The following is a 19,023-nucleotide window of genomic DNA, read 5'->3' as shown; positions in this document are numbered from 1 at the left end:
TTAAGACAATTGAGGGAAGAGGTGGGGTTGGGTGGGGGGAAAATGATGAGACGGATGTTATAGATGAAGATGCATTGTTTTCATAAGCTGTTTCATTGAATGTCGACTTCTTTGGACCAATTACTTGAAGATTCTCTATGTATATGTATATTAAAATGGGTGCAAATGGCTAAACTAACTGGAAAGGAAGCAGAATAGGCCTGGCACTGTGTGTTCATTCACTGGTCCCTCTGCTTCTGCCCAGGCTGAGCCCCACTAAGGAATTATCAACCTCTATCAGCTTCTACCAATCGAGCACAAGCTAAGAATCACCATGCGCCTGACCCTTGACCTCCCATGCAACCACCAAAAGATTGGGCTTGGAATGGGGCAAAATCTGGAACCCTCAAGTATCACCTCAGAGACACGTGGGATCCCTGGGGAAATTCTCTGGAAAGGTTGAGGCTAAGGCATAATGGAAATCTCAGGCCAGACTCATGGTTCCTTATCAAAGCAGGTCAGTCTACCCCATGCAAGCCCTCCAGGTGCCAGACAACAGTGACACCAGTGGGCAGTCAGGTGGCTGTGAGTCATCTGCCATTTCCTCAGCCCCAGTTCCCATGCTGGCCTCTTCATCTTCACTGGCATCTGCTAACTCCAAGTCCCACTGGGCCATGATAGATGGCAAATGGGTTGGTGCTTGTTCTCCACAGCTCTTAGAAGACTGAACTCTCAGAGACCTAAGTGAAACCTCTACTTGCTCCATTCCAATCTGGTTGGCAGGCCTAGGGCTGAACGAAAACATTGCTAACTTTCCCTTGCACTGGCCATCTACCATATCAGGAGCAAGGCAGTCAGTCCCACTTTCCCCAATCCTAAAGGCCGCTCAGAAACCTCTGGGTCCCTCCAGCCCACCTGGGGGCCTTGAACTGCTTCTCCCTACATATTCTTCCTACCCATCCTCTCTCGCTCAGTCACTAATGTGAAATCCTAATGCATTCCTAGCTCCTGACACTGCAGACAGACTCGGAATTGGAGCTTGGGAGAGAGGGCTTCAGAAATGGATGCAATCTAGCAGAGCCACAATCTGGGACCTCTAAGAATCTGCCTAATTGGAACCTTTCCCTGTAGGATCCTAGATCTTGGAGGCCCACATTAGCAGGGTTCACTGGAACTTCCCAAAGGTTTGTTTTTCTCTTTAGAAGAGAGGATTAGCTGGCCTGGTGGCTCACACCCGGTAATCCTAGCTACTCAGGAGGCTGAGATCTGAGGATTGAGGCTCAAAGCCAGCCAGGGCACTACAAAGCCCATGAAACTCTTATCTCTAATTAATCACCAGAAAACCAGAAGTGGTGGGTGGCTCAAGGGATAGGGCAGTAGCCTTGAGCTGAAGAGCTCAGGGACAATACCCAAGCCCAGAGTTTAAGTCCCACTTGACCAAAAAAAAAAAAAAAAAAAAGAGATGATTATCCAGTTTGGAGGGAAATGCAGCAGCTTTGCTACTCAGCTACAGCTGTCACTGAGTAAAATTCCAGAACCACTCTCCCCTCAAAAAAACAAATCAAAAACCAGTCCAGAAACAGGCCCAAATCTCCATGTTCTAGCTGCAGAGGAAATCTGATACACTCTGAGCCTGGAAATGTTCCCTTCCCTGGGACCCCTTTTCATGCTAAACTCCCCTCCTCCTGTCCTTTTCTAATCCCTTTACTGGTGAACAGATTTTCGCCTGCTTATCACCTCACTCAGACCTTCGAGTTTTCAGATGAGGTTAAAGGGGAACCAGTATAAGTCTGGACATCTTTCCAGCCTCAGGCAACCTAACTGTCAGCCACCCATCCCCTATGCACACAGGTGGATGAGGGGGTAGTAGCCAGGTGTGCCCAGACCCCAGCTACCACTTGAGAGGCACCAGAAGTAGAGTTATAAACAGGAAATCTGTCTCACTCATCTTCAGCTCACAGGCTCTTCAACTTTGGGCCCCTGTACTCAGAAGTGTCTTCTTTCATGCATCTCCCACCTGTCCACTGGGAACTGAGCCTATGTCTGGCCTGAGGTGACAGTGTGGGCAGCAGTGTGGGGGCGGAAACAGCTCCCCACTGTGCTTAGCAGAGAGCTTTTGCTCCAGGTCCAATGTTCTGTATAATGGGCACAGATCTGGAGGCTTACAGAGAAGGAGGCCTATTCCTCCTTAGGAGAGAACTAGGCATCTTCCAATTGGAAGAATGGAGGCTTCGGGCATGCCGAGTATGGGCAAATTAGCAATATAATCTGTACACTGAGCCCAGGCACTCAAGCACTCCAGCTCCTAGCACCAGCTAGGACCCAGTTGCTTTTTATAGCAGTCAGGGCATGGAGAAGATACAGGTAAGTGGGAAATCTTTCCTTATCCAGAAGAATGTGCCCCACTGGCAACTACTTCACAGTGGCCTTGAGAGTATAAATAGCTTGGGCAGTTGGCACTTCGATATTGGCTCCTTGAAAGTGTGGAGCTGAGGACTTGCTGCTAGCTCCTCTCAAGGTTGCAGGCACAATGCTGGCAGGGTTAGAAAGCAGGCAGGTCTCTGTGCCCCAGGATGTGTGTGCATGTGGTACAGTGTATACCACAGATGGAGAAGGGGTTTCTGGAAAATGACCAGATTTGTCTGGGAGAGTGAGAGAGGCAGCCTGAGTTAAGGAACAATCCATTCAGGTTGCTGAACCTGTGAATCGTCAAACTTGATCCATCCAACAGTCCCCTCAGAACCCTATAATCTGACCTTGCCTGCCCATGCTGTGTCTTGGAGCCTTCATTCTGACCCACGTCCTTCCCAGCTACAGGGCCTTTGTACGTGTAGCTCCCTCTGTCCAAAACACTCTTTCCTCAAATTCCGTTTATGGCAGAGTTTCCCCACCTGATAGGGCTTCAGCGCAAATATCACTCCCTAGACCCAGTACTGATGAGTTATGCCTGTCATCTTAGCTGCTCAGAAGACTGAGATCTGAAGATCATGACTTAAAGCCAGCCCAGGCAGTACTGGCACTGATACACACACACACACACACACACACACACACACACACACACACACACACAGAGTCACTTCTTTGGAGGCTTATCTCACTTTGGTAGTCACTTCTTTAATGGAAACGAGTCCTCCATAACCTCAAAGGGGCCTGTTATCTCTTATAACATATACCATAATTTACACTTGAGTATTCTTTAAAAAATGATTTGAGGCGTAGTATATCTCTGGTCACTGCTCCGTTCTCTATGTCTAGCAGGCAGGAATTTCATAAATATATGCTACAGAAGGGATCACCCTCACTGGCTCATTCTGTGGAGGAGGAGAGTTAATTTTCCCTGTTCTCCTCCTAGGACCTCTGAAGATGAAAGGGCAGAGACAAGATGGAGGTCTGATGCTGTCAGTCCTGAATGATCCAGAGGTAGCTTGGAGTTCGCTCAAGGCCACTAAGCAGTTCTAGCCCCCAGGGGTCTGCCGAGGCTCAAGGTCAAGTGGGCAAAGGTGGCTCTGAGAGAGGCCGAAGCCTTAATGTGCTCCTGTGTGTTGGTGAGGACTGAGGCTGTTTGGAAACCATACTCATTTCATCCAAGGGGCTGGGGCCTAGGTTCACGTAGGCTGCAGACAGCTGTACGTAGTGGTCTCCAAGCAGGGAGGCCACTACCTGCTCTATTTCCACCACGAGTGCTCTGAAGGTAGGTCGTGCTGCTGGGTCTGTGTCCCAGCACTGCTGCATCACTTGGTACCTATAAGAGGAGGGCAGGTCAGGTCCAGGGTGTACCACTAAGCCAGAGATTCTGAGCCATCTACTTTAAACCTTTGTTAAGCCCTTGTTGGGCTAAACAGGGATAAGGACACATGACAAGGCTCAGTCCAATGAGGAACAACTCTTATAATTGCTGTTTTGGTCCTGGTCTTCCAAGCTGAGACCTGAGTTTAAGTCCCAGGACACACACACACACACACACACACACACACACTAAGAATGAAGTATCTGAAATTAGATCTTGCGGGGGGTGGGGGAGGGAAGGGCGTCTGATATGAAAATACAGAGGGGCTGGTATGAGAGTTAATGGAACCTTTCTTTGCAGTTAAATAAACGGAAAAGATGGAAAACAATTCCCCCTTCCCCTTTAGCAGGAGTGTGTTGGAAATCAAAGCACTGTCCTCAACCCAGACTGTTAGAATGCTGTTACCATGGAAACTGAGAGGTCCTCTCAGTATCCTACTGTGCATGACAGTGGGGAAACTGAGGCCCAGAGAAGCTAACTAGAGGGTCAATCAAAAAGCCATCAGGGGGCCGGGAGTTTGGCCTAATGGTAGAATGCTTGCCTAGTATGCATAAAGACCGGGGTTTGATTCCTTGGTACCACATACATAGAAAAAAGCCAGAAGCGGTGCTGTGGCTCAAGTGGTAGAGCTCTAGCCTTGAGAAAGCCCAAGGCCAGTGCTCAGGCCCTGAGCCTAAGCCCAGGCCTGGCAAAAACAAAAACAAAAACAAAAGCCATGCAGGGCTGAGTACCAGTGGCTCATGTCTATAATCCTAGCTACTCAGGAAGCTGAGATCTGAGGATCACAATTCCAAGCCAGCCCGGTCACAAAAAGCCCATGATACTCTTATCTCCAAGTGAACCACCAGAAAACCAGAAGTGGAGCTGTGGCTCAAAGTGGTAGAGCACGAAGCTGTGAGCTGAAGAGCTTAGGGACAGTGCCCTATGACTGACAAAAAAAAAAGCCACGCAGGAACTGTTTTCTGTTTCCTTTATCGCTGGGGGCCCCTTGCTCCTTCCCCATTTCCAACTCAACATACTCACAGAGAATTAGGACAATATTCAGGCTGGGGCAGACGGCGACCCTTGACCAGGAAGTGGGTGAGGTCAAAAGGATCAATATGGGGATACGGTGGAGCACCCCGTGTCAGCAGTTCCCACAGCAACACACCAAAGGACCACTGGGAGAGAAGTAAAGAGATTCATCAAGCACCCTAAACTGAGGGCATGTGGAACCCCTGAGATCCTGTCCCTTCCAGAATCCTTCAGCTACAAATACAGGCCCACCACCGCTGCTCAGACCTCACTTCCAGCATGCAAGCTTCTGCCCTGTCTCCTACCACCTCAGCCTGACCAGGGTTTGGGCAGGGCAAGCCTTGGATTCTCTCTGAGAAGCCAATGAGTTGGATATCCTCTTTCCCCAGCAGGTGTGACAGTCAATCTCATCTTTGAACAAATGAACAGCAGGGATTGCCTAACCTGAAGAGTCCCTGGGCCCAGACCATGCAGAGATAAGGCCAAACATTCTAGAAAGTGACAGCTAGGTGAACAGAGAGCAGATAGAGCCTCACCACATCAGATTTGGTGGTGAATCTGTAGGTCTGAAGGCTCTCTAGGGCCATCCACTTGACAGGCAGACGAACGTGGCGCTGTTGTCGAACACTGTAGTATTCCTTGTCTAGGATGTCACGGGCCAGCCCGAAGTCAGCTACCTTGACTACAAATGACTCATCCAGCCTGGGGGGAAAGAATCAGCCTTAGAATTAAACTTCCATCAGGCTCTGAATTTGCCTGTTCCTGGCCCTTCCAGAGTTTCACGGCTACCATGTCCCAGTCTAGGCTTGGAGAGACAGTAAACTGAGACCCAAGAAACTAGAGGCCATGCCAAGGAGTGTCAAGTCTGGAGCGAGTCTTTTCCTGAGATATACTTGGGCCACTGTCTCCCTTTAGGACCTGCCAATTTACTTCCAACATCTCCCAGCCAAACTACTCACATGCAATTCCTAGCAGCTAGGTCCCTGTGTACAAATTTCTGTTCTGCCAAGTACTCCATGCCACGGGCTACCTGTAAGCCAAAGCTGATGAGGTCCTTCACAGTGGGGTTCTGTGGGCACAGGGAAAATTGGTGAGCCAAGGAAGAGCAGCTTTCTGCCTAACCCACCCCGCTCCCGTCCTTCCCTCCTCACCCCTGCCCAGAGCCAGCGGACCACTGACCCGCTGAGGTGAACGAATGAACCGGAGCAGATCTCCATGGCGCATATAGGGTAGCAGCACACGGGGCAGGCCCTCGGGTGGCAGCACAATGCCAATGAGAGCCAGCACGTTTGGGTGGTGCAGGCCGTGCATGAGCAGCCCCTCCTGAAGGAAGGCTTCCACCTCCTGTACCTCTGTGATGCCTGCAGGGCCGAGTAACAAAAACTGTGACCCTCCCAGCCTGGGGCTCTTCTCCCTGCTCACCCTACTTACAATCACCTACTTACGATTCAGCGACTTGATGGCACAGTGGATTTGATTCTGAGCCTCGTCAGTGTATTCTCCATGGTAGACAACACCGAAGTGGCCTGGTAGGAATGAGATGAGAAGAGGGGACTCACTGTCCAGGACTATGACAAACCCCTTTGCTGGCCTCAGGACTTCAGAGCCCCATATTGGCCAATCTGACATTAAAAACAAGTAGTAGCAGCAGAGTATGGTAACACACACTCCTGTAATTCCAGTCCACGGAAGACAGAGCCACGAGGATGGTGGCCCAAGTTATATAGAGATCACAAAAGGAAGGGAAGGGAAGATGCTGGATACACGGAGCTGAAGTCTGTAATCCTAACTTCTCAGGAGTCTGAGATCTGAGGATCTCAATTCAAAGCCAGTCCAGGCCAAAAAGAAAAAGTCCATGAGGCTGGGGATGTGGCTTGCCTAGCATGCATGAAGACCTGGGTTTGATTCCTCAGTACCACATAAATAGAAAGAGACAGAAGTGGCACTGTGGCTCAAGTGACAGTGCTAGCCTTAAGCAAAAGTAACTCAGGGACAGTGCCCAAGGCCTGAGTTCAGACCCCAAGACTGGCAAAAAGGAAAAAGAAAAAAAGTTCATGAGACTCTTGTTTCCAATTAGCAAAAAGCCAGAAGTAGAGGTGTAGCGCAAGTGGAGGAGGAGGAGGAGGAGGAGGAGGAGGAGGAGGAGGAGAGGGAGGAGGAGAGGTGCAGCCACACAATGACAGAGAAATTTGCAAACCTCCCATACCTATCTAATTCATAGCAGAACCCACTGAAAATTTATCCTAATCCCATTTCACAAATGAGCACACGGAAGGTCACATAGGTTGGTCAGAAAGCCAGAGGAGAGTCTGGCCCAACTGTCCTTCAAGTCCACGTCATCTCGGGGCTGCAACTACCCCAGCTCTACCTCCCCACGTGACTCCTCCATACCTTTGCCAATGACTCGGTCACTATGAGTGAGTACCCGCTCATAGGGAATCAGTACATCCTTGACCTTGGCTAGGAGAGCTGTGTCTAGATCCTTGAGCTGGATGGATTCTGTCCGAAACAGCGGCACACAGGATCCATCCCTGTTATCTGAGGATTCTTCATGGGCCGGATTGCTGGAGACTTGACCACCAATGGCAGAGAATACTGTTAGGCAAAGGGAGTGAGAGGCTTGTAGGAAACAGGTGACCCTAAATTTTAGTGCCTCCACTATCTCACCAAGGCCACTTGGGTCATCTGAACTCGAGTGGAGGATAGGCAGGAGCATAGCTCCAGCTGTCTGGTCCAGAGATGATAAATCATCGAGGTGGGAAGAAAGAACTGTGAAAACATAGCGCTGGTGATCAGCCTCGTTCAAGCTCTTGGGGGCCATCTTCCCTCCCCCCCCAAACTGGGAAAGTGTGGGAGAGCCCCATGAGTCTTAAGCAGAGAGAGAGAAGACAGTGGAGACTTGGAGATCCAAGAAGGGGTGGGGTAGAGGCTGAGTTGGTAAGAGTAAGAGCTCACCTAACTGCTTCTTCCGCCACCGGTAGTTGAAAATCAGTGCACCAGCCAGTACAGTCAGGAGCAAGACCAAGAGCAGCAGGACAATAAGAAGTGTCTTCAGTGGGAATCCTCCTGGGCCTGGCCGAACTACTCTGCCCAAAATGTGACACCCGCCATCCACACAGACCTGGGGGCAGATGACAGCTTAGGTCCAGCTCCATAGGTCCTTTAGGCCATGTTTCCCATGGAGGGCCGGTTGGACTACCTACCTGTAATGGAACCCCCTCCTTGCCAAGTTTCAGGGAAGGCGGTAGTAGACAGACCACCATATCCCCTCGGAGCTCATGCTGGCAGGCCTCACCACCCACGGTCACGTTCACACTTACACAGTCTGCCACAGCGCCCAGCCCAATATACTGCAGGGACAATCACGAAGATTAACCAGTGACCAGGTCTTCCATAACCCCATCTGTCCCCGGGGCCCTTCTCCTACCTCAAACTTAACAGCATACTCCTCAGGCTTCAGTGGGGCTAGTTCAGTACTGGGTGGAGTTGGGGGGGATAGAAATCGAAAGCTGGGTAAGGTAAAGCCAGCAGCTCCATCTCCCCAGACGCTCAGATTTCCTGTCACCCAGCCCTGAGAGCTTCGGACCACATAGTCAGGCAGGCGGCACTGATTCTGCTCCCGATGCCATCCTACACACTGCTGGGACCCACAAGAGAGTAGTTAAGTAAATGCCCTGTCTGGGGCTGCCCCCAGTCTCCACAGCCTACCCTGGAGATCAGGAGACTTGTTCAACCCTTCCTCCCTTCTGACCAGTGCCCACTCACCCGGTTTTCTACTACTCTTTGCCCATCATGGAATGACAGCACCAGGTGCCATGCTGAAGTTAGGTGCTGGCCACGGATGGTGACGTGGGAGCCACTGTGGAGGACAGAGAGCACGGTGATGGGTTAAAGATGCTTTCCGAAGCTCCCTGCTTCCTTTATTCCTCAGAGGCGAGTTGTGGATAAAGAGGAAGGACTTACGCGTAGCCACAGCTGGGACTGATTGCCAGAACGATAGGGTCTTCCCGATAATGGAAAGTCCAGGAGCCAGACACCTCTGCACCCCCTACCTGCAGGTGAAGGGGGACTCTGGCCGTGGCAGCCCCAGGGGGCGTGGCACATAAAATCTGCCCCTCGCTGACCCTGCAGGAATGAGGGGTTGGACTCAGGAGCACCTTCTCCCCCTCCCCAGTGATGGCCATGCTTACTTTCTCCTAGGGCTTGCTAATCTTGTCTACTTTATTGGCTTCTTACCCTAGCCAGGGGAGGGGGGGGGCATGGCTAAAGTAATAAGTTGAAATACCCCCAAATAAATCAACAGATGATAAATAGAAGGGCAAAGGGGGAGGAACAAATTCCCCACAGTCTTTTTTGTTTTTGAACTCTAGGTCTGGGTACTGTCCCTGAGCTCTTCAGCTCAAGGCTAACTTTCCATCACTTTGAGCCAAAGTGCCACTTCTGGTTTTCTAATGGGTCCTTGGAGATAAGAGTCTCATGGAAGCTGGGTGCAAAGGCTCACGCCTGTTATCCTAGCTACTCAGGAGACTGAGATCTGAGGATTGTGGTTCAAAGCCATTCCGGGCACTAAAGTCCATGAGACTCTTATCTCCAATTAACAACTAGAAAAGTGAAAGTAGAGCTGTGGCTCAAGGGGTAGGGTGGTAGTCTTGAGCTGAAGAGCTCAGGGACAGCACCCAGGCCCAGAGTTCAAGCCCCATGACAAAAAAAAAAAAAGTCTCATGGACTTTTGTGCCTAGGCTAGCTTTGAATGGTGATCGTCAGATCTCAGCCTCCTGAGTAGCTAGGATTATAAGTGGGAGCCACTGCACCCAGCTTTCCCCACAGTCTTGGCTGGAGCCAGTGAATGTTAAAATGGGCTTCCTTGCCTCCAGCCAGAGGAAGCATCTTCTGGGAACTGCTCCCTCAGTGACCATATGACTAAGCCCTCTTCCTTTGACCCTGAAAGAATCCAAGAATCCCCATTAGGCCCCTAAGAGAGAGCAGAGGACAGGGGGTCACAAGGAAGAGGATGACTGGATGTCCCTATCAAGGATAGGGAGGGTAAAGAACCAAGTTATACCAATGGGTTTGAAGTCTCCTAGCAGAAGACAGTAGGAGCTTTGGCCCAGAGTGACCTTAGTAGGCTCCTTCATGTACTAGACTAGCAGGGTTCAGGTAGAAGGGGTAGAACTCTGTGGCCTATCCTGTGTCCTCCTGGCACTTACATCTCTAGCAGGCACTGAGTTCCATTGATCAGCACATCCCAGCTGGTACCTACTGACAAGTTCTGGCCTTCAAGGGTGAGACGAGTGCCTCCTGCCCGTGGGCCAAAGAGGGGATGCACTGCTGTCAGTACTGGCTCCTAAAATGGTATAGAAAGGCTTAGTTGGAATAAGCCCTCCATTTCAAGCTCTTCTCTTCTTCTATTGCCCACCAGCCAAGGATACAGAGCGGGTAAAATGGCCTTACCATAAAAGAGAAGCCTCCCATTACAGAGGTGCCATCTACTCGGAAGTGCCTTCCCGGTGGCATGTTAGTCACGATGAGGCTCACGTTGGTAGTCCCCGTTGCCTGGGTGCCCGAGGGTTCTAGCTCACATTCAAGTTCATCGACAAAGTCTTTGCGGGGTACTAGGCTACAGCACCAAAGGAATCCATGAGGTCAGCTAGGAATCGCACAGGCCTGGCTGCATGCCCACAGAGCTCCACCCATGCCTTCTTCCATGGCAGGATGGATGGACCAGGGTAGGGACTTAACTTACCCAGACTATGACTACACAGACTGGCAATAACCCATGCAGAGTTCAAGAGGGACAAGAGCAGCCAGAGCCACACTGCCAGCTTACCCCAAATCTCCTCCTTCCCTGGCCCCACCCCAGCAAGCAGAGGACAGCGTTTTTTCTCACAGGGAAGTAGCTTGAGTCTAGATTGTACCTGAGGTTTGAGGTGTCCCTAGGCAGAAGTCGGCAAGGGCTTTGGCCCACAGTAACCTGGTGAGTTCCCTCAGTTACCACACTAGCAGGGTGCAGGTAGAAGTTGGAGCCACACAAGGTCAGTCTCGTGGTCCCCCTTAAAGGTCCACTGTGGGGGTGGAACTGAAGTGGGGATGAACAGATAACCTGAGTTCTTGTGTGTGCTGAGTTTTTTCAGCCCCGTCTGCTTCCCCTGGAGCTCCTTGTCATACCCCCTTGCCTGACTCCTCTTCAAGTCATTCTGATTCACTTAATAATCCTCATTCAAGCATGTTCCTGCCTCTTTTTTTTTTTTCCAGTCCCGGGGCTTGAACTTAGGGCCTGGGCACTGTCTCTGAGCTTTTTTTGCTCAAGACTAGCACTCTACTGCTTGGGCACAGTACCACCTCTGGCCTTTTCTGTGTATGAGGTACTGAGGAATCGAACCCAGGGCTTCATGTATGCTAGGCAAACACTCTACCACTAAGCCATGTTCTCAGCCCCAAGAATGCTCTTCTTATAGCTACAGCGTTCCAGGGCTGAGGAAGATCATGGTCAAGATCTGTTAACCCCTCACCTCCAGACCTGCTTATCCCATATTTATCCATGCCCTGGCAGGGAAGCTGTACCTCAGTAATCTCAGGTGGACAGTGGTCCTGTTGCCAAGAGTCAGGACATTCCTTCTTCCGGCCACACATGTCCCCACACCAGCCACAGCCCATAAAACGTTGTGCCCTCAGGCAACGCCAGCAGGTGAGAAAATGGTGGCATCCAGGACCTTGGATAGGTACCTTGAAGACCTTGGGATGACAAACAGATGGCTCAGGAATGAACACAGGAAGGAACCGGGTCCCTTAGGCCTCCCAGTCTCATTTTAGAATAGCAAGTGGGCCTCCACTTGTCTATCAAGTGGTCTCACGCCTGTACATTAATACCCCTTAGACTGAACTGGGAAGTTGGTGATCAGACAACACTGTCCCCAGGTTGTGACCCTGCCCATCTCACCTGGTCCCCAGAGGTAAAGAATAGGTGGTCCCCGAGGCGACTGACATCTCTTTGAATAGGATGGCCACTAGTACCCAGTGAGAAGTTGGACACATACAGCAAGTAGTTGAGTGACCTGGCTAGCTCCACCTGGGACAAATTAAGCTGTGAGCAAAATGGGGGTGGAGAAAGGAATGCAAGGCTAGAGGGGTTATGGAGTGGGGAACCTACCTGCAGGATACGCCCATCCATTGTGCCCATGTGAGCCACCGTGACATTGCCAAGACGAGTCACATGCAGCGCAGTGACCTGCACTGATCCTAACAGTCCATTGAATAAGTCCACACGTATGAAGCTGTCGCTGACCAACAGAGGAAAATGGTAGCAGCTGGTGGTAGAGCTGGGGGCCTCTGAGACAGGCTAGAGAAGGTAAGGAAAAAGACAATCAGGGTTCCTCCCTGTGCACGGACCCTTTGGGGGACTTTTGACTGTAATCATCATAACAGCCCAAGTTCCAACCCCCTCACATGGCCTGACTGAAGAAGGCCCTAAGTCTGCATACTTTCTGCCTGCCACCCACTGTCCCTAGAGCTCTTAGAGGAAGCAAAGACAGAAAAGAAAGAAGATGTGGGCTGGAAGGCCAGCTCCATTACTTCCTTGCCCTCTTCATCTATGTCTATTCTGATAATTACTGGGGAAAATACATATATATACATATATATATACATATATATATGTATATATATGGTCTATCTAAGTCTTGAACTCATGATCTTTCTGCCTCAGTTTCCTTGTGTGTTACTGAGTTTCACAGACCCAACTTGATTCCATTTTCATTCATCTAGAGACAATTCACTTGTCAGGCTTCACATCTCTTGAAGAAGAGCGGAGTTGGGAGGTCTGTGTGATTCATCAATCTTCTTAATCAGAGTCCTCTCCTGCCCTCTCCTGGTCATACTCTGCTTCTGCATGTGATAGGGTATTTGGCCAATGTAAGATTTTTAACATGGTTCATCCTAAGGCTACAAAGTTCCTCCTGAATTTCCATCTGCTACCTATTTCTCCCTAATGGCCAAGAGATCTGCCAAATCCCTAACATCTGGATGGCTTCCAAGAGGCTGAGAGACATTAAAACTTTCCTCCTGTTCTTAGCAAGAGGTGCATTTCCAGGGCTGGACCATGGAAGCTTCTGGGAAAGTAGGAAGCCAGGGTATGAATTTAAGGTACTGGGATTGGGTGAGAGGTACAGAAAATACTCAATAGCCTCCTTAGGTGTTCGGGACTCTCCTGGTTATCCCTGAAGGAACTCTTCAAGGCTCCTCAAAACCTTCATCATGCCACAGAAAATATAACCCACTCCTAACCTCAATGCTGAGCAGAAGTGGGGATGGTAGAGGGACAGGAGGAAGTGCAACGCTGGGTATAGAAACCGAATACACTCCTGTGTGAGTGGAGACTAGGACTTTGTCCTCACTTGAGAAGAACAGGGGCCTAGCCCTAGCTGGAAGCCAGTCAGGTTCTTTTATCATGACTCAGGGACAGGTGGGGCTGTGAAACTAGAAAAAGAGGTGCTAACTCAACCAGGGCACACCCGTAGATGCTTGCCTCTATGCCCCAAGCACTTATCTTGACTGGGGGGAGCCAGTTCCTGAAGACCCTTGAGTGTCCAGGATCCTATACAAGACCCATACCCCACCTGAACCTAGGGAAGATGGGTCCCAGCCCCAAAGCCAATCACAACGAGCACTCTGTGGGTGCCGAATGCCTACAATCATTGAGCAAACACTGGCTCACACATCTCTCATGGGCCAGGCTAGCCTGTGGGCAGGACTCAAGATTAGTCTTCCTGGTGCCTGGCACTGACAAGTTTTATTGGATAGCTTCCAACCATTAACCAAGTTGGGAGAGGCTCTGACTCCCCAAAGAGAAGAAGATGAAACCAAGCAGGGCTTTCCAGACCCAAACAAGGCGTCTACACCCTTATGGCCTTTCAACTCAGATATGGCACTGAGGATGAGAAGTTAAACATTCCTACCTCCCCCTGGGTATAAATTCTTTAGCTATGGGGCCTTGATAGGAGCTGAAAAGAGTCAGTGAGGGAGTATCACAGAAGGGCTCTGGGACTTAGGGTGGCCAGAGACTCTGAAAGCAGTAGCTGTGGGTCAGCTTGATGATTCAGGCCACATGTTACTTTTCTGCTGTTACAACCAACCCTAGGCCCTTTGGACAGCATCATAAGAAAGAAGTCCTGGGCTGGGAGTTTGGCCTAGTGGTTAAAGTGCTTGCCTAGCATGCATGAAGACCTGAGTTCGATTCCTCGGTACCTGGAAGTGGTAGAGGCTCAAATGGTAGAGCTCTAGCCTTGAGAAAGTCCAAGGACGGTGCTCAGGCCCTGAGCTCAAGCCCAGGACTGGCAAAAAAAAAAAAAGAAAAGAAAAGAAAGAAGTCCTGTTTGCTTCTATTTTCCCTTCCTGACACTAAGACTGAACAGCCAAGTAGGGTCTATGGAAGGAATATGGGTTGTAAGACCTCCTTAACTGATGTAGGCAGGGTCTTGGCTATAGTAGTAGATGGACCAATTCCAATCAGCCCTTCCTAGGTCTTTACTCATCCCTAGATGTTTACAACTGCTTGCTCAAGACTGGGGTGAGGCTCCCAGAATCCTTTGGGGCCAAGCTGCCTTCCTAACATGTCCCAGATCCTTTTGTAATCACTCCTACTGGAAATGGGTTAGTAAAAGCCTAGGTCACACAGGCTCCCCAAGTAAGTTGCCAGATTGACAAGGTCCAGGAGCCTCCTTGGAAACCCCCTGGTGGGGTAGATGTTCTCTGACAACTCCTTTCTTACCCCACCTCCATCTCCCCCTTTGGAAAGCAGAACAAAACAAATGCTCCCCATAAGGAAAGCAAAATTTATATTGGCAAGCAGCTGTGAGTTTATGTGCTTGTGAGCATCTGCCTGAATGTTTGTGCATATGTGTACACTTTCCTGAGTGTGTCTCTGGAGATAGGGGTGTAGGCCGATTGGAGGGGATGCCCATTATCTAACCCAGAATTTGGGAGCTATACTGGCAGAGAGACAATTATGTCCCAATCCTATCCTCACATAATCAAGAAAACAACAAAATCAGAAGCCATAATGACTGAAAGGGTAAAAGAGCAAAAACAGGGGACCAGCTTGGCTGGAAGCTGAGCCTCTGGTTTGACTTTTCCTTGGTTGATTTCTCATACTATCCCACACCCACCCCCATCCCTCACCCCCGCCCCCCAGAATCTAGGAATTAGGCAGAACATTCTCCTTTCTGCCCACCCTCCCCCACCTCGGTCCCGACAGTGAGGGAAGGAAAGCAGCCTACATTCAGACACAAACAAGACTGTCCAAAGGGCGAGGTGGGGGGGGGGGGACCTTCATTCAGCTCACCAGGTTGGGGCAAATACTGGGTGTCTGGAAGAAGTCAAGGCCTCGTGGGAGTCTAGAATGAACTGAGGACCCACAACACTTCTCAGCCCCCTCATTGATCAGGTTGTCTAGCAAGAAAATAGGAAAGGCACAGACAACAGATTTGGGGCCTGTTGTAGGGCCACCATCCCTGCGAGCCACAAAGACCCCGAAAAGTACTTCACGGCCTTCTGGAATGCTCAGTTCAGCAGCAAGTTGGGAGCCCACTGGAGCAGAGTGGGCAGCCTGAAGCACCAGGTAGGATTGTGTGCCCTGGGAGGCCCTACGACGCCTTTTAGGGGCAAAATAGCAGTCGAGAACCAGCTCTCTGTAATCACTCAGCTCCGGCTCCACGGCGCTAAGTCGTGCCAGGCGTGTTTGCAGGGTACCAGGAGCGCTTGTCACGCTGATAGGCTGCACAGTGAGGAAGTAGACAAAGTCTCCAGCGTGGAAGCTGTGCACGTACTTGATTGGGTAAGAGGCCAGGTGCTTGGGGAGCACAGACAGGGCAGGAAAACCCGGTTGAAATCCTGAGGCATCTGCCTTGAGCCGTCGGATGGACACAGAGCATGGACTAAAGCTGGCAGCCACCACAGGGTCCAATGAAGATGCCACATATAAGTAAGAGGCCTGGCCATGTTCAACCACGGTCACCCGGGTTCCCAGTGGGCTAGCCACACAATCGGGGCAGTTCTCGGGCCGGTTGTGTTCAGCTGAAAAAAGGCAGGCTGGGGTTGCCAGGTGCAGGGCTGGTCCTTGGGGCTCCAGTTCATGCAGGAAGCAGCGGCCTTGTAGGCTGGAGCCACAACTGATCAGCGCTGGAAGTCCAGGATCCACCACCAGCACCAGTGTGTCTGTGTCATTCCATGGGCCAGGGGTATCTGGACCGCAGGATGTACAGGTCAGACAGTCAGGGTCCCCAACAGGGCCAGTGGCCAGGCTCTGGATGAACTGTAGATCAGGTCCAAGCACATGTAGTCGATTGCGTGTGGCTATAAATACGGCACTCCCAACCTCACCATCTTCATAGGTCACCATGGCCTGTACTGGGCTGCCCAACGAAAAACTGGGAACCACATATTTCATTTCAAAGTCACGAGAGGCCGAATAGGGCATGCGTGGGCACTGCCAGTCCAAGCTCACCGTGAACACCACGGGCAGCCCCAGCAACAGCAGCAGACAGTGTGGGGTGGGCAGCAGGCACAGCCCCATAGGGGGCCGAAACTCAGGCCCCCTCAGGGACCCCTCTGGGTCCAGGCCCCTTGGCTGGGATCAGCCTTAGGCAATGGTCAGGAAAAGCTCCAAGCAGCTAAGCCCCTTCCTGGGTTCCTGTGATGACCAACCCGTCCCCCTGCCCTTGAGTCTGAGCACCTGATAAGGCCGGACACAGGACACTCTGGCAAGGAGTTGAACAGCTGCTTCATCTGCCGTCCTAGCTGCCGCTTGCCTGCTCCAGAGCAAAGTCGAAGGAAGCCAGAGCCAAGCCCGCGGGTGCGGCCCGGGCTTGGGCGGGGCCATGGGCGGAGCTAGGTTTGCCTTTCAGCCTGTCTTGACTCTTTCCAACCCTGGGAAATTTGCCATTTTTTGGGGCTTTCTCAGAAGACTGTGTGTGTGTATGTGTGTGTGTGTACATGTGAGAGAGAGAGAGAGAGAGAGAGAGAGAGAGAGAGAGAGAGAGAGAGAGAGAGAGAGAGAGAGAGAGAGATATGCCTGGAGAGAAGTGAGCAGGCCTGAGATATCTCATCCTATCTCGCTCATCCCATTCTTAGTCGAGATAAGAGTTCAAGACAATCTGCCTCTTCTTGTGGTGTTAACAGGAATACCCTCAGAAACCTGTTTCCAGAGGTGGTCTACAAGGTCCCAGCTTTGTGGGAAATGCATAGGTCAAAGGGAAGATGTCTCTCTCTCTCTCTCTCTCTCTCTCTCTCTCTCTCTCTCTCTCTCTCTCTCTCTCTCTCTCTCTCTCTCTCTCTCTCTCTCTCTCTCTCTTTTTCCTAGTTCTGGGGCCAGCTTTTTCTGTGTATGTGGTACTGAGGAATCGAATCCAGAGCTTCATGCATGCCAGGCAAGCACTCTGCCACTAAGCCACATTTCCAGCCTCTGTGCATTTTTTTTTTTTGAGCAGTGTCATAAAGGTTAAAGTATGGGGCTCTGCTGGCTGGACAAGAGTCAGAGGCAACCTATGTGAAAGCTTAATTGTAGCTCTGGTCCCTCCACTGGAGGGAAGCTGTAGAATGGTGTGTGTGTGTATGTGTGTGTGTGTGTATGCGCACACATACACACACACACACACACACATGCAAAAATCTATGAAACTGGCCTCAGAAGGAATTTCTCCTACGTGCATCTGATTATATAAAATAGTATTTATTAAAATGAAACCAAGAAATGGAAATGAAAGGTTTTTTTCTCCCTTTGTTAAAAAAAGAAAAAGAAGAAACTTCCTGCCTCTCTGCTTCAGTGAACTCCCATCCCCTGGAATTGGAGAGAAGCTAGGCTCTAATTCCCAGCAGCCACTTTAATCTTCTCTGCAATCTTTGTTGGGACTCAGTTTCTCAAATTCTGAAATAAGAAAGTAGGGTGTGGGTGTGTATGTGTGTGTATACTGAGACTTAAACTCAGGAGTCTGGGTGCTATCCCTGAGCTTTTGTGCTCAAGGCTGGCATTCAATCACTTACATCACATTCCCATGTCTGGTTTCTTGGTAGTTAATTTAAGATGAATCTCACAGGATTTCCTGCCCAGGCTGGCTCTGAACCCTGATCTTTAGAACTTAGCCTCCTGAGTAGTTAGGATTACAGGTATGAATCATTTATTGGTACTTGGAAAAAAATGTAGTTTTGGTTAGATGGTTGCCCAAAGTTCTCTCTCCAGAAAGAATAGATGGGTCAGCCAAGTGCCAGTGGCTTATGTGCCTTATGCCTGTAATGCTCAGGAGGCTGAGATCTGAAGATTGCAGTTCAAAGCCAGCCCAGGGACGCAAGTCTGTGAGACACTTAGCTCCAATAAACCACCAGAAAAGCAGAAGTGGCTCTGTGGTTCAGTGTTAGAGCAGTAGCCTTGAGCTGAAGAGCTCAGGGACAGCGCCCAGGCCCAGAGTTCAAGCCCCACGGCCAAAAAAATAAGTAAAATAAAAAATAGATAGGTCCAGTTCTATTTTACCATCTGCCTTACCTGGAGCTACACAGCTGTAAAAAGTGTTTTCTTGGGGCCAGGAGTTTGGCCTAGTGATACAGTGCTTGCCTAGCATGCACGAAGACCGGGATTTGATTCCATATATACATAGAAAAAGCCAGAAATGGTGCTGTGGCTCAAGTAGCAGAGCTCTAGCCTTGAGAAAGCCCAAGAACCAGTGCTCAGGCCTTGAGTTCAAGGCCTAAGACTGGCAATGGAAATACAAACATAACTATATAGACATGCTTCTATGACATACAAACCCTTAGCTTAATTTTGATTAAGTTCTAAATACTAAGTCCCAGAGATTGAAATTAGAGATTCTCTCATTGAACACTTGTTTGTTAAACTTGTCATTTAAAATATGATGTAAACATAAGCCATATAATGAATGATTGTTGTTCTTAAGGTACTATGTTATCTCTCATCACTTTTGCTGTCCCTTGGTTATCTCATATTGTTACACTATCTCACTTTGTTACCTGATATTTTGGATATATTTGTATTTGGTTATCTGAAATTGGATAGGGAACGGGGAAAAACAAGATGAGGGGCGGGGGTGGGGGGAGGGAAATGGGGACCAAGACATGTGAAAGGGTATCAATGTATGGGAATGAATGCACCATCTATCTGGCAAATATCATGTAACCCTTCTATTAATTACAATAAAAAATATATGAAAAAATAAACAAATAAAGTCAACAACAACAAC

At 49.9% G+C, this 19,023-nt stretch overlaps 1 protein-coding gene across 5 annotated transcripts; it reads right to left on the bottom strand.

The window, feature by feature from the left end:
- Nucleotides 1-3,083: 3,083 nt before the first annotated feature.
- Mst1r (macrophage stimulating 1 receptor) lies at nucleotides 3,084-16,583 on the bottom strand. 5 transcript variants are annotated; one of them, XM_090323746.1, is made up of 20 exons: nucleotides 15,120-16,583; nucleotides 11,931-12,119; nucleotides 11,721-11,849; nucleotides 11,345-11,515; nucleotides 10,699-10,859; nucleotides 10,235-10,400; nucleotides 9,991-10,127; nucleotides 8,747-8,908; nucleotides 8,549-8,642; nucleotides 8,211-8,420; nucleotides 7,987-8,133; nucleotides 7,739-7,904; nucleotides 7,451-7,552; nucleotides 7,175-7,378; nucleotides 6,229-6,309; nucleotides 5,963-6,144; nucleotides 5,743-5,852; nucleotides 5,320-5,485; nucleotides 4,793-4,929; nucleotides 3,084-3,724 (listed from the first exon to the last, which is right to left on the bottom strand). In XM_090323746.1, the coding sequence occupies exons 1-20, from the start codon at nucleotides 16,347-16,349 to the stop codon at nucleotides 3,469-3,471; spliced, it is 4,200 nt and encodes a 1,399-aa protein (XP_090179872.1). In that variant the 5' UTR covers nucleotides 16,350-16,583; the 3' UTR covers nucleotides 3,084-3,468. The 5 variants fall into 5 exon arrangements, with proteins under 5 accessions (XP_090179872.1, XP_090179873.1, XP_090179871.1 ...); XM_090323747.1 differs by having other exon boundaries at nucleotides 7,175-7,354; XM_090323745.1 differs by having other exon boundaries at nucleotides 7,175-7,354; nucleotides 11,721-12,119.
- Nucleotides 16,584-19,023: the final 2,440 nt, after the last annotated feature.

This window comes from Megascapheus bottae, chromosome 32 (assembly GCF_031878675.1).
Source record: "Megascapheus bottae isolate mThoBot1 chromosome 32, mThoBot2.hap1, whole genome shotgun sequence".
NCBI lineage: Eukaryota > Metazoa > Chordata > Mammalia > Rodentia > Geomyidae > Megascapheus > Megascapheus bottae.
This window is presented reverse-complemented; position numbering and strand designations above follow the sequence as displayed.

Excerpts from the sequence above, each read along its gene's own strand:
- Mst1r (XM_090323744.1), bottom strand. The coding sequence starts at position 16,349 with ATGGGGCTGTGCCTGCTGCCCACCCCACACTGTCTGCTGCTGTTGCTG. Across the intron at positions 11,850-11,930 it reads TGGATGGGCGTATCCTGCAG|GTGGAGCTAGCCAGGTCACT; the intron begins GTAGGTTCCCCA and ends AATTTGTCCCAG. Across the intron at positions 10,128-10,234 it reads TGGGAGGCTTCTCTTTTATG|GAGCCAGTACTGACAGCAGT; the intron begins GTAAGGCCATTT and ends ATACCATTTTAG.